Source organism: Pan paniscus, chromosome 16, assembly GCF_029289425.2.
Source record: "Pan paniscus chromosome 16, NHGRI_mPanPan1-v2.0_pri, whole genome shotgun sequence".
Lineage (NCBI taxonomy): Eukaryota > Metazoa > Chordata > Mammalia > Primates > Hominidae > Pan > Pan paniscus.
In genome coordinates, this window is record NC_073265.2 from 54,713,847 (window position 1) to 54,727,166 (window position 13,320).

Genomic DNA, 13,320 nt, shown 5'->3' on the forward strand with positions numbered 1-13,320 from the left:
TCTTTAAAAACAAAACTAGGCCGGGCGCAGTGGCTCATGCCTGTAATCCCAGCACTTTGGGAGGCCGAGGCAGGTGGATCACGAGGTCAGGAGTTTGAGACCATCCTGGCTAACACGGTGAAACCCCGCCTCTACTAAAAATACAAAAAATTAGCTGGGCATGGTGGCGGGCGCCTGTAGCCCCAGCTACTCGGGAGGCTGAGGCAGGAGAAGGGTGTGAACCCGGGAGGTGGAGCTTGCAGTGAGCCGAGATCACGCCACTGCACTCCAGCCTGGGTGACAGAGCGAGACTCCATCTCAAAAAAATAAATAAATAATTAAAAAAAAACAAAACTAGGCCAGGCACGGTGGCTCACATCTACAATCCTAGCATTTTGGGAGGCTGAGGTGGGTGGATTGCTTGAGCCCAAGAGTTTGTGACCAGCCTGGGTGGCATGGCAAAACCCTGTCTCCACAAAAAAATACAAAAATTACCCAGGCATGGAGGTGTGCTCCTGTAGTCCCAGCTACTCAGGAGGCTGAGGCAGGAAGATTGACTGAGCCCAGGAGGTTGAGGCTACATTGAGCTGTGCCCTGTGACTGCGCCACTGCACTCCAGCCTGAGCGAAAGAACAAGACACTGTCTTGACAACAACAAAAACCCACCAAATAAAAAACAACAACAAAACAAACATATCAAATTATTTCAGAAGCAGACACAGAGTGTTATCAATAATCCTTGGAGCCTAGGAAATGTCTATGTGCAGAACTATACAGATACTTTATGCTCAATATAACTTATTGTTGATTAAACCATATATCTGGTTAGAAACAGATAAAGCTGGGTGGGGGGGTGAGGTAAATTATTAGTCAATTTAATTTTTCAGGGTAGGTGACCAAAAACATTTGCTTCTGATCATTAGAAAATAAGCCTAACCAGAACTCAGAAAAAAGTCATCATTAGCTTTTGGTTCACCAAAGCTATACAGACCTCTCCTAAGTGTTTGTGTACAGCAGATAATTTACAGTCTAAGCAGAGATCATCACCATATTACAAGTTCTGATTCTGCTTGTGGACATTAAAACACACTTATATTTTTTGGTTCTGTACTAATTTGTTTTTTCTTTTTTTTTTTTTTGAGACAGAGTTTCACTCTGTTGCCCAGGCTGGAGTGCAGTGGTGTGATCTTGGCTTACTGCAACCTCCGTCTCCCAGGTTCAAGTGATTCTCCTGCCTCAGCCTCCTGAGTAGCTGGGAGTACAGGTGCCCACCATCACGTCTGGCTAGTTTTTGTATTTTTAGTAGACATGGGGTTTCACCATGTTGGCCAGGCTGCTCTTGAACTCCTGATCTCAAATGATCCAACCACCTCAGCCTCCCAAAGTGCTGGGATTACAGGCATGAGCCACTATGCCTGGCCTAATTTCTTAATCCCTTAGCAGAAACAGCTAGTTAGTGAAAATACTAGAAAAAAAGATTGGAGATTAAAGTGAATTAGATGATACATAAAACCAGTCCATTCTTTTTTTTTTTTTTTTTTTTTTGACTCCGTCGCCCAGGCTGGAGAGTAGTGGCACAATCTCGGCTCACTGCAACCTCCGCCTCCTGGGTTCAAGCGATTCTCCTGCCTCAGCCTCCTGAGTAGCTGGGACTACAGGCGTGTACCACCACACCCGGCTAATTTTTTGTATTTTTTAATAGAGACAGGGTTTCACCGTGTTAGCCAGGATGGTCTCGATCTCCTGACCTTGTCATCCACCTACCTCGGCCTCCCAAAGTGCTGGGATTACACGTGTGAGCCACCACGCCCAGCCCAGTCCATTATTTATGTTTAAGAAATCAAATATTTTAAACAAATAATTCAGTTTTTCTCTCATTCCAGAGAGAGCAAGTGTTCTTTTATTAAAATAGCCATTACAAGTGCTTCAAAAGTTTAAGAAAGCTATCAGCTGGTTATTCTCCAAAGTTGCAGCTTCCTTGCTCAAAGAGTCTTACTAGTTCAGAATACTATTCTCTTCAAGTTCATTTGTTTACCTGAGAAATCATCAAAATTTGTGAATAAATTGTTTCCTAGCTGACACCTTGACTATTTTAATCTTATTTTCTTTATTTGTTGAGACAAGGTCTTGCTTTCTCACGCAGGCTGCAGTTCAGTGGTGTGATCTTAGTTCATTGCAACCTCCGCCTCCCAGCTTCAAGTGATTCTCATGCCTCAGCCTCCTGAGTAGCTGGGACAACAGGCACACAGCACCACGCCCAGCTAATTTTTGTATTTTTAGTGGAGATGGGGTTTTACTAATTGGCCAGGCTGGTCCCGAACTCCTGACCTCAAGTGATCCACCCGCCTCGGTCTCCCAAAGTGTAGGGATTACAGGTGTGAGCCACTGCACCTGGCCTTAACCTTATTTTCAAAAAGGCCTTCCAGACTTGCTGCTGCTTGGAGTGAGAAGTAACCCATCTTATTCAGTAGCTAACAGAATAGGAGAAGTGGGATCTATCAGGAGCTCAGCAGCTCAGGGACAGGCAGTGGTGAGAGATGGAAAGACTTGTCCAGGAAATGTGAAAATATGACACACGTTTAGTGTACTAATATATTAATCCTACTTAACGTCAGGATCAGGGGGAAAAAAGAATACCTGCTGAATCCAAAATGGTGGCCCAAAATTCCTTTGTTTTGCAAGTTGGGTCATCTTCAGGACTTGATAGCTTGTAAAGGGACACACAGTGTGGATTCTTCTGGTTACTATACTTACTTATAAAGAAGTCACAGTGCTAGACAAAGGAGAAACAATTATATTTTTCATCAGGGAGGTAGAAAAGGTTATCTGCTGTTACATCTGCACTAATGATATAGCAAGAGTATTACAAGAGACTATTTATGTACATATACAATGTTGAAATTAAGCTTTTTAAAGCTTTTCCTTAGAGAATTAGGCTTTTGCAGGCCAATTTCACATCATTCAAAAGGAGTATTACATAAGCAGAGAGTTTTAATATGACACAAAACCCTTTTTAAACAAACTTAATACCTGACTGATGCAGCAAGAATGTGAATAGCCACGGTCAGTCAGCCTTGTCACCTCTCCAGGATTTACGTAACTGACTACGTACAGGTGATGCTCTAAAGGGGAGTCTTTGGTGCCTTCAAAATATACCAGCCTTCTGACTTCATCAACTTGGATCTGACAAGATAACAACAATAACAAAATCAGGGCTAACATGACCTTGGCAAAGCTAACCCCCAATTTTATTTACAATCACTTGAGCCACTCCTTGACTTATGCCTTCTTTTTTTTTTTTTTTTTTTGCTGCCACTATTAATAAACCTGAGTTAATTTTGCTTATTTATTTATTTTTTAAAGAGTTGAGGTCTCACCTCTGCTACCCAAGCTGTAATGCAATGATGCGATCATGGCTCACTGCAGCTTCAAAATCCAAGGCTGAAGCTATACTCTCACCCCAGCCTCCTGAGTAGCTACAAGCATACACCACCATGCCCAGCTAAGTTTCTAAATGTTTTTAAGGAGATGAGGCCTCACTATGTTGCCCAAGCTGGTCTTAAACCCATAGCTTCAAGCAATCCTCCTGCCTCAGCCTCCCGAAGTATTGGGATTACAAACATGAGCCACCATGCCTGGCTGTTTATGACTTATAGCTAAGAACAGGTCCTGCCCTGAAGGAAAAAGGACACCTGAGTTACACACTGTATAGTTTCCCATCTGGTCAGAATGTGTGTTTTTCTTAAAATACAAGAATTATTTCCTTAAAATAACAACTCTTTACAGGGGAAAAAAATACTCTGCTATATTGCAGCTTAGGGCAATCATTCATACATACTTGAAAGTCTAATTTTACTATCTTGTATATTTATTAGTTAGTGTTACATTATCTTAGGCAGTACTTTTTTGGTCTTTTGTACAAATTTGCAAACGTGTTTTATCTATTGGGTTGTGGAATAACGGAACTAAATCAGTTTCAATACTGGTATAGTTTACAAATAAACATGGATAAGATCTTTTAAGTCTTCATTCAGAACTCAAAAAAACCGCAAGTAAACTCAATAGCTGAATTCACTTCATATTCTTCTCAAATTACAGCACGATTTCAAATAAATGGCTTTCTTTTATTGTTCCTGTAAATCTTCTACCAGCCAACTCAAACAATGTTTAAGAAAATGGCCAGATGTGGTGACTCACATCTGTAATCCCAGTGTTTTGGGAGGCCGAAGTGAGAGGATCGTTTGAGCTTAGGAGTTTGAGACCAGTCTGGGCAAAATAGGGAGACCCCATTTCTACAAAAAATGAAAAAATTAGCTGGGCATGGTGATGCATCCCTGTAGTCCCAGCTACTTGGAAGGCTGAAGTAGAAGGATCACTTGAGCCCAGAATTTGAAGCTGCAGTGAGCCATGATCATGCCAATGCATTCCAGCCTGGGCAACAGAGCAAGACCCTTATCTCAAAAAAAAAAAAAATTCAAATTTTTTACACAGCAATGAAAACACATATAAATTTCTAAAAGCAAGTTATTTTTAAATGCCTTTTTTCCCCCCAGGAAGCTGCCTCTTCATCACTAAACATTTTTTTAGCATGCATAAATAGAAATCAACACAGTTGGGATTAAGTAGGCCCATATGACATATACAGAAAGCATACAAATGACAGGAAACAAATATTCATGAAACTTTACAAGTACGTGTTAATCTTTGCAAAAGATCAGGACTCATTCCGTTTTGACCTAGCAGATGGGAGTCAGGCCTTTCAAGACTAAAAAAATAACCAGTCAATTCCTCACCACCATCTACAATGGTTTTCTTCTTTCCTGTAACTACTTAACATCCAAGGAAGTATCATAATTGTGTGGGGGGCTTGTTAAACAGATTACTAAGCCCCACCACCAGAGTTTGATTCAGGATGTCAGAGGTGGGCCTAAGAATGTGCATTTCTTTTTGCTTTTTGAGACCGAGTTTCGCTCTTGTTGCCCAGGCTGGAGTGCAGTGGCGCGATCTCGGCTCACTGCAACCTCCGTCTCCCAGGTTCAAGCGATTCTCCTGCCTCAGCCTCCTGAGTAGCTGGGATTACAGGCATGTACCACCACGCCTGGCTAATTTTGTATTTTGAGTAGAGACGGGGTTTCACCATGTTGGCCAGGCTGGTCTCGAACTCCTGACCTCGGGTGATCAGCCTGCCTCGGCCTCCCAAAGTGCTGGGATTACAGGCATGAGCCACTGCGCCCAGCCAAGAATGTACACTTCTAACAAGTTCCCAGGTGATGCTGACACTTTGCTGTTGGTCCAGCACTTTGAGAACCACCCTTAACAATAAAAAGCTCATAGGCAGCTGGGCGCAGTGGTCCAGGCCTGTAATCCCAAAACTTTGGGAGGTGGAGGCGGCAGGTCACTTGAGGTCAAGAGTTTGAGACCAGCCTGGCTAACACGGTGAAACCCCATCTCTGTTAAAAACACAAAAATTAGCTGGGCATGGTGATGGGCACCTGTAATACCAGCGACTCAAGAGACTTAAGCAGAAGAATCACTTGAACCTAGGAGGCCGAGCTTGCAATGAGCTGAGATCGCACTACTGAACTCCAGCCTGTGCAACAGAGTGAGACTCTTGTCTCAAAAAAAAAAAAAAAAAAAAGAAAGAAAGAAAAAAGAAAAAAACTTTGGGTGGGAACAGTCACTTGTAAAAGTAGAGAAGGAAAAAGGTAACTTAAGTCAAAAAACAAATCAAGAATAGAGGGAAAGGGCTGGGCATGGTGGCTCACGCCTGTAATCCCAGTACTTTGGGAGGCTGAGGTGGGCAGATCACGTGAGGTCAGGAGTTCTAGACCAGCCTGGCCAACATGGTGAAACCCCGTCTCTACTAAAAATACAAAAATTAGCCAGGCTTGGTGGCAGGTGCCTGTAATCCCAGCTAGTCAGGGGGCTGAGGCAGGAGAATTGCTTGAACCTGGGAGGCAGAGGTTACAGTGAGCCAACATCGCACCATTGCATTCTAGCCTGGGGGACAAGAATGAGACTTGTCTCCAAAAAAAAAAAAAAAAAGAATAGAGGAAAAGGCCAGGTGTGGTGGCTCACGCCTGAAATCCTAGCACTCTGGGAGGCCAAAGTGGGCGGATCACCTGAGGTCACGGGTTCAAGACCCTCCTGGCCAACATGGCAAAACCCTGTCTCTACTAAAAATACAAAAATTAGCTGGGCATGGTGGTGTATGCCTGTAATCCCAGCTACTTGGGAGGCTGAAACAGGAGAACTGCTTGAACCCAGGAGGCGGAAGTTGCAGTAAGCCGAGATCATGCCACTGTACTCCAACCTGGGTGACAGAGTGAGACTCTATCTCAAAAAAAAAAAAAAAAAAAAAAGAGGGAAAATAGAGAAGAGGGAAAGACAGACTAACGTATCACAAGTAAACATGACATGAAAGAAAACTGATAAACGTAGTGGCAAGTAGTAGATGTTTAGGTGGCTCAAATAAGGATCAGATGTATGCAATTACAATTATTGGGGTTCCCTCAGCATTATGTAATGACTCATCCTTCAATCATCACATAGCATGAAATTTACATCAGTGTAGTTTTCTGTTTTCAGAACCTAGAATTCCACAATAAGATTTTTTTCTCAGGTGACAGTAATATCCAAGGTACTTCAACAGAAAAAAATATTTGGAAACAAAAATAAAACAGAAAAAAATTATCTGGATATATAACAAGGCCACTTGAGGATCTCAGTGGAAATGAGACTTTAAAGGTCAGTCTTGATACCCTGAAGTTTTTGTTGTTGCTGTTGTTTTGAGGCGGGTATCATTCTGACACCCAGGCTATAGTATAGCATTGTGATCACAGCTCAATGCAGCCTCAACCTCCCGGGCTAAAGCGATCCTCCCACCTCAGCCTCCTTAGTTACTGGGACTATAGGCATGCACCACCATAACCAGCCTATCTTTTTTTTTTTTTTTTTTTGGTAGAGATGGAGTCTCCCTATGTTACCCAGGCTGACCTCAAACTCCTGGGCTAAAGCAATCCTCTTGTCTTGGCCTCCCAAAGTGCTGCAATTACAGGTATGCCCCACCACACCTGCCTAATTTAAAATTTTTTTTTGCAGAGACGGAGTCTCACTATGTTGTCCAGGCTGGTATCTAATTCCTGGGCACAAGTGATCCCTCGACACTGGCCTCCCAAAGTGTTGGGACTACAAGTTTGAGCTACCATTCCTAGCAGATACTCTAAAGTTTTTACTAACAAAAACAAACCTGGGATCTGGATCTTCATTATGTCTCCTTAATCACTTTAGAGACTACAAGTGATTTTTACAGTAGCCAGTAAACATAATCCTTCAATAAATCTTCCTGTCAATTTGAGGAAACCACATTTAGTTAGGCCTTCACTAAATCCTGGCAGCATACCTCAACTATATGTGTCACACACATACAGGATGGAGTTCCTAGAGATCTCATGAATGTGATCATCCAAGTGACAGCTGAAACAAATGCAAGGTACTCCAAAAACGCAATTTTTTTTTCTTTAAAGAATTCACTGAATTGGTACTGAGAATAAAACAGAGGGTAGACTTCCTTCCTTTTCCCTATCAATCTAAACTCTGTATAAATGCCCATCACTCTTTGCAGGTGGTGGATTAAAGTTTAAATTTGTGGGGCAAGATAAACACATGAATGAAAGACAAGTACTACTTCAGAAGAAGTAAATGCAATTTATTTATTTATTTATTTATTGGTTTTTTTTTAGCCAGAGTATCACTGTTTCAGCCAGGCTGTAGTGCAGTGATGTGATCATAATTCATTTGCAGCCTAGACTTCCTGCACTCAAGCGATTCTCCTGCCTCAGCCTTCCAACTAGCTGGGACTACAGGTGCGCATCACCATGCCCAGCTAATTTTTTTATTTTTTATTTTTGGCAGAGACAGGGTCTTATATGTTGCCCAAACTGTTACTGAACTCTTGGCCTCAAGCGATTCTCCAGCCTTCATCTCCCAAAGGGCTGGATTACAGATGTGAGCCACTGTGCCCAGCCAGTAAACGCAATTTATAATGTAGACACAAGTAGTCTATAATAGATTTTTAAGTTACTTTTCAAACCATATGCTAACTTACAACTTTTGCTAGGCTCTAAAACTATGAATATGCCCCTTTCTCATCAAGGAGCAATAATACATTTTAAAATGGTGGGCTTGGCCAGGCGTGGTGGTTCACACCTGTAACCTCAGCACTTCAGGAGGCCGAGACGGGTGGATTGCTTTAGCTCAGGAGTTTGAGACCAGCCTGGGCAACATGGCAGAATCCCGTCTACAAAAAATACAAAAATTAGCTGGGTGTGGTGGTGTGTGCCTGTAGTCTCAGCTACTTGGGAGGCTGAGGTGGGAGGAAGGCTTGAGCCCAGGAGGCAGAGGTTGTAGTGAGCCAAGATTGTGCCACTGCAATCCAGCCTAGGCGACAAAGTCAGACCCTGTCTCAAAAAAGAAAAGCAAATGGTGAGCAGGACGCAGTGGCTCACACCTGGGAGGTGGCAAGGTGGGAGGATCCTTCGAGCCTAGGAGTTCAAGACCAGCATGGCCAACATGACGAAACCCTCTCTCCCAAAAATACAAAAATTAGCCAGGCATAGTGGTGTGTGCCTGTAATCCCAGCTACTCGAGAGGCTGAAGCAGGAGAATTGCTTGAACCCAGGAGGTGGAAGTTGCAGTAAGCCAAGATCATGCCACTGCACTCCAACCTGGGCGACAGAGTGAGACTCCATCTCCAAAAAAAAAAAAAAGAAGAATAGAGGGAAAATAGAGAAGACAGACAGACTAACGTATCACAAGTAAACATGACATGAAAGAAAACTGATAAATGTAGGGGCAAGTAGTAGATATTTAGGTGTAGTAGGTGTTTAGGTTTGAGACCAGCCCAGTCAATATATATGAGACCCTGTCTCTACCAAAAATTTAAAAATTAGCTTGTCGTGGTGGCGTACACCTGTAGTCCCAGCTACTCCAGAGGCTGAAGTGGGAGGATCGTCTGCGCCTGGGAGGTTGAGACTGCAGTGAGCCATGACTGTGTCCTGCACTACAGCCAGGGTGACAGAGCAAGACATTGTCTCACAAAAAAGAAAAGAAAATAACCTTTGGTAATCAGAACACATCTATAAAAGGACTATAAAATAAATGAGATTTATCATTTAAACTAAGATTATTTATTTCCAACAACTTGAGTAATTTTAGGCTGTAACTTAATATTTTAAAAATACTGGGGTCGGCTGGGCGCAGTGGCTCACGCCTGTAATCCCAACACTTTGGGAGGCTGAGGAGGGCGGATCACAAGGTCAGGAGTTTGAGACCAGCCTGGCCAACATGGTGAAACCCCGTGTCTACTAAAGATACAAAAAAATTAGCCGGGCGTGGTGGCACATGCCTGTAATCCCAGCTACTTGGGAGGCAGAGGCAGGAGAACTGCTTGAACCCGGGAGGTGGAAGTTGTAGTGAGCCGAGATCACCCCATTGCACTCCAGCCCTAGGCGACAGAGCAAGACTCTGTCTCGGAAAAAAAAATACCGGGGTCATATTAAATTACATTACTCATTTTTAGCACTGCATTCACACAGTAATACTGACCAAACATATCAGTAGAATAAAATAACATACATTAGATCCATGCCGGCCAAGAACTTCCCATTCACCACTGGTAATTGCTATCTCCTCTTTGATAGGACACTTGAAATCACCTGAAGATAAATATAATTATAATTCAGTACATTATACCAGACTATAAGCAAATGAAACAATTAAGAACAGTACTCTAAGCTCTTTTTTCCAAAAAGTTATGTTTGGGGTAATAAAAATGTTTTGGAACTAGACAGAGATGATGGTTGCACAGCATTGTGAATGTACTAAATGCCACTGCATTGTTTGTTTATTTTTATTTTTCATTTTTTTGTAGACAGTCTCGCTCTGTTGCTGAGGCTGGAGTGCAGCGGCATGATCACAGCTCACTGCAGCCTTGACCACTTAGGCTCAAGCTTTCCTCCCACCTCAGCCTCCTGAGTAGCTAGGACTAGACACCACTAAACCCAGCAAATTATTATTTTGGTAGCAATGAGGTCTCACTATATTGCCCACGCTGGTCTTGAACTGCTGGCCTAAAGCCCCCTGGCCTTGGCCTCTCAAAGTGCTGGGATTACAGGCATGGGCCTGAATTGTTTATTTTTAAATGGTTAACTTAACGTTTTATGAATTTCACTTCAATAAAAAGTCTACAGTTAAAAAAAATCCAAGTTATGAGTCTTTACAATACTCTGGAATAATAATGGAATGATCTATTTAGGTAATGCAAAAACAGCAAAAGAGATTTTTTGGCAAAGCCAGAGGAAAACTCAAAAGCACCTGCATTCTTGAACCTTTGGTTAGACAAAGAAGTCTAATGGATTGACAAAGCATTTCTTTTCGTTGTTTTTTTTTTTCATAACTTGTTTCTGTTGATTTCTCTTTTTCTTTTTGTAAAACTTTCCCAAGACATTTTCAGATTTAAAAATAAATAAAGTCAGTGTTAAAGGTGTTGGTCAGCCTTCTTACTTGTACCCTTCTACCTCTGACACTGGGGTAAAGGAGGAAGTCCAGGGCAATGCAGTGATATTTCTGCCAGGATACTCCCCCTCCCCTAAACTCAGTAGTTAGTTGAGAGTATGACATTTACAAAGAGAGGCTAGAGAGACCCAAATACCTCTATTCCACCCCAGTGGTAGGTGGAAGTTGGGTCAGCTGCTGCCCCGAGCCAGCTTTATCTTCTGAGTGTGGGCTTTGGAGGAACAGGAGAACTGGCTCTTGGCCACTGTGAGGGGTATAGCTTTGCCACTCAAATATACCTTATTATGGCATTCAGGGAGCCAGGGTCCAGAGCTGCAGGGCTGGGGTCCCTGTCTCACTCCCACATAGGCCATCCCATGACCTGCCATAAAGGCATTAAAACCAGCCCGGTGCAATCCATCCCCAGGCACTGAATTAGGACTGGCTTGACTCCCTGGCACTTCTGAGGTAGCCATATCAGCTATTTCAACAAGGCATTTCTTCTAGAAATGCAACAAACTACTTTAAAACTCACAAAAGAAAATGTTTAATACAATTGTTCTTCATTTGCCAAAAAATAACCCAGGTAAGTGTTTACCATAGTAAATGTCAACATGCCCCATTTGTTTTGTTTTTGTTTTTTTCCTGTTCTGCTCTGTCGCCCAGGCTACAGTGCAGCGGCACCATCACAGCTCACTGCAGCCTTTACCTCCCCAGACTCAGGTGATCCTCCCACCTCAGCATCCCAAGTAGCTGGGACTACAGGCTCATGCCACCACACTTGGTTAATTTTTTTTTTGTCTTTTTTGTAGAGATGGGGTTTTGCCATGTTGCCTAGGCTAGTCTCAACTCCTGGACTCAAACAATCTGCCTGCCTCAGCCTCCCAAAGTGTTGGGATTACAGGCGTGGGCCACCTCACCCAGCACCCATTTGTTTTTATGAGCTTCTGTCTTGATGAGGCTCTCTCAGCGGCCTAAGGAACAGCTTAAAAAGTGAAAATCATTTCTCTTTTCCTCACTGCTTATATCTATTGCTGTGGGGAGTGACAGCTGATGACAGGCCTAGGTGGTGAGACTGTATTAGTGTCTTTCCTAGGGTTCCACGTAAGTTTAAAAAAATATTTTAAACTCGAAGAGCACAAAAAAATTAAAAAATCAATTTAGTACTTTAAATACCATAGACAGAAATTAAAATAAAATTTAATTTTATTAAAACATAAAATTATATGTTAACATATAGATAACAAATACTAACTGTTTTACATTACAGCTCTTAAGAAAGCAAAGAGGAGGGAGAAGGAAATGAAGTAGATATGAAGGTAAAGGAGGATGACTTGGAGCAAGAAAGACTAAGAGGGCTATTATTAAAAGAGCAGAATATAACAACTATCATCCGAACGTAGACAAATTAAAACCCTGTGCACTGTTAGTGGGAATGTAAAATGGGGTAGCAGTAGCCGCTACCGTTGGTGTTCCAATGGTGTAGCTCCTATGGAAAACAGTATGGTAGCCCCTCAAAAAACTGAAAATAGAATTACCATATGATCCAGAAATTCCACTTTTGAGTACATACCCAAAAGAATTGAAAGCAGGGACAGGAACAGATACTTGTACACCCACGTCCACAGCAGCATTATTCACAATAACCAAAAGGTGGAACCAATCCCAGTGCCCATCAACAGATGAACAGATAAACAAAATGTGGTATATACATACAACGAAACCTTACTCAGCCCTAAAAAGGAAAGGAATCCTGACATGCACTACAAAATGGATGAAACTTGAGGACATTATGCTACGTAAACAAGCCAGTCAAAAAAGGACAAAAACTGTATGACTCCACTAAATAAGACATCTAGAGTAGTTACATTCACAGAGACAAAGTGGCTGCCAGAGATTGGGGGAAGGGGGTAATAGAAAGTGACTATTTAATGGGTAGTTTCAGTTTTGGAAGATGAAAAAAATTCTGGAGACAGATGGTGGTGATGATTGCACAACAACATGAACATAATCAACCGGGTGAGATGGCTCACGCTTGTAATCCCAGCATTTTGGGAGGCCAAGGCTGGTGAATCACATGAGGTCAGGAGTTCGAGACCAGCCCGGCCAAAATACAAAAATTAGCTGGGTATGGTGGCACATGCCTATAATTCCAGCTACTCAGGAGGCTGAGATAGGAGAATTGCTTGAACCCGGGAGGCGGAGGTTGCAGTGAGCCAAGATAGCACCACTGCATTCCAGCCTGGGTGACAAGAGCGAGACTCCGTCTCAAAAAAATAAATGAATTAATTTAAAAAATGTATATATATATAAAAACATACTCAATGTCACTAAACTATACCCTTAAAAGTGGAAAAAATGGTCACAATGTTAAATCTTGTTATGTATACTTTTCCACAATTTTTTTTTTTTTTTTTGGAGACAGAGTCTCCTGCTGTTGCCCACACTAGAGTGCAGTGGCGCGATCTCGGCTCACTGCAAGCTCTGCCTCCCGGGTTCACGCCACTCTCCTGCCTCAGACTCCTGAGTAGCTGGGACTACAGGCGCCCACCACCACGCCCGGCTAATTTTTTTTTGTATTTTTAGTAGAGAGGGGGTTTCACTGTGTTAGCCAGGATGGTCTCAATCTCATGACCTTATGATCCGCCTGCCTTGGCCTCCCAAAGTGCTGGGATTACAGGCGTGAGCCACCATGCCCGGCCTTTTTCCACAATTATTAAAAAGGACCATGCCAAATCTGTTAAGTTACAAATGGCAGTTAAGCATACAACATAACTTATCATAAAG

The 13,320-nt window shown here is 42.5% G+C and overlaps 1 protein-coding gene across 21 annotated transcripts in view; it reads right to left on the reverse strand.

Annotated features, from left to right (window-relative positions):
* Window positions 1-13,320, reverse strand: part of DPP8 (dipeptidyl peptidase 8) — a 75,620-nt gene that overhangs the window by 21,472 nt on the left and 40,828 nt on the right. For all 21 annotated transcript variants that reach the window (XR_004666556.3, XM_063596729.1, XM_063596727.1 and 18 more), the window contains 3 exons: window positions 9,616-9,695; window positions 3,010-3,162; window positions 2,617-2,752 (listed from right to left, as the gene is read on the reverse strand). Coding sequence is in view for 20 of the 21 variants with exons in the window: in XM_063596729.1 (XP_063452799.1) it covers window positions 2,617-2,752; window positions 3,010-3,162; window positions 9,616-9,695 (369 nt within the window). In the remaining variant the exon portion in view is untranslated. The remainder of the gene's footprint in view (window positions 1-2,616; window positions 2,753-3,009; window positions 3,163-9,615; window positions 9,696-13,320) is intronic.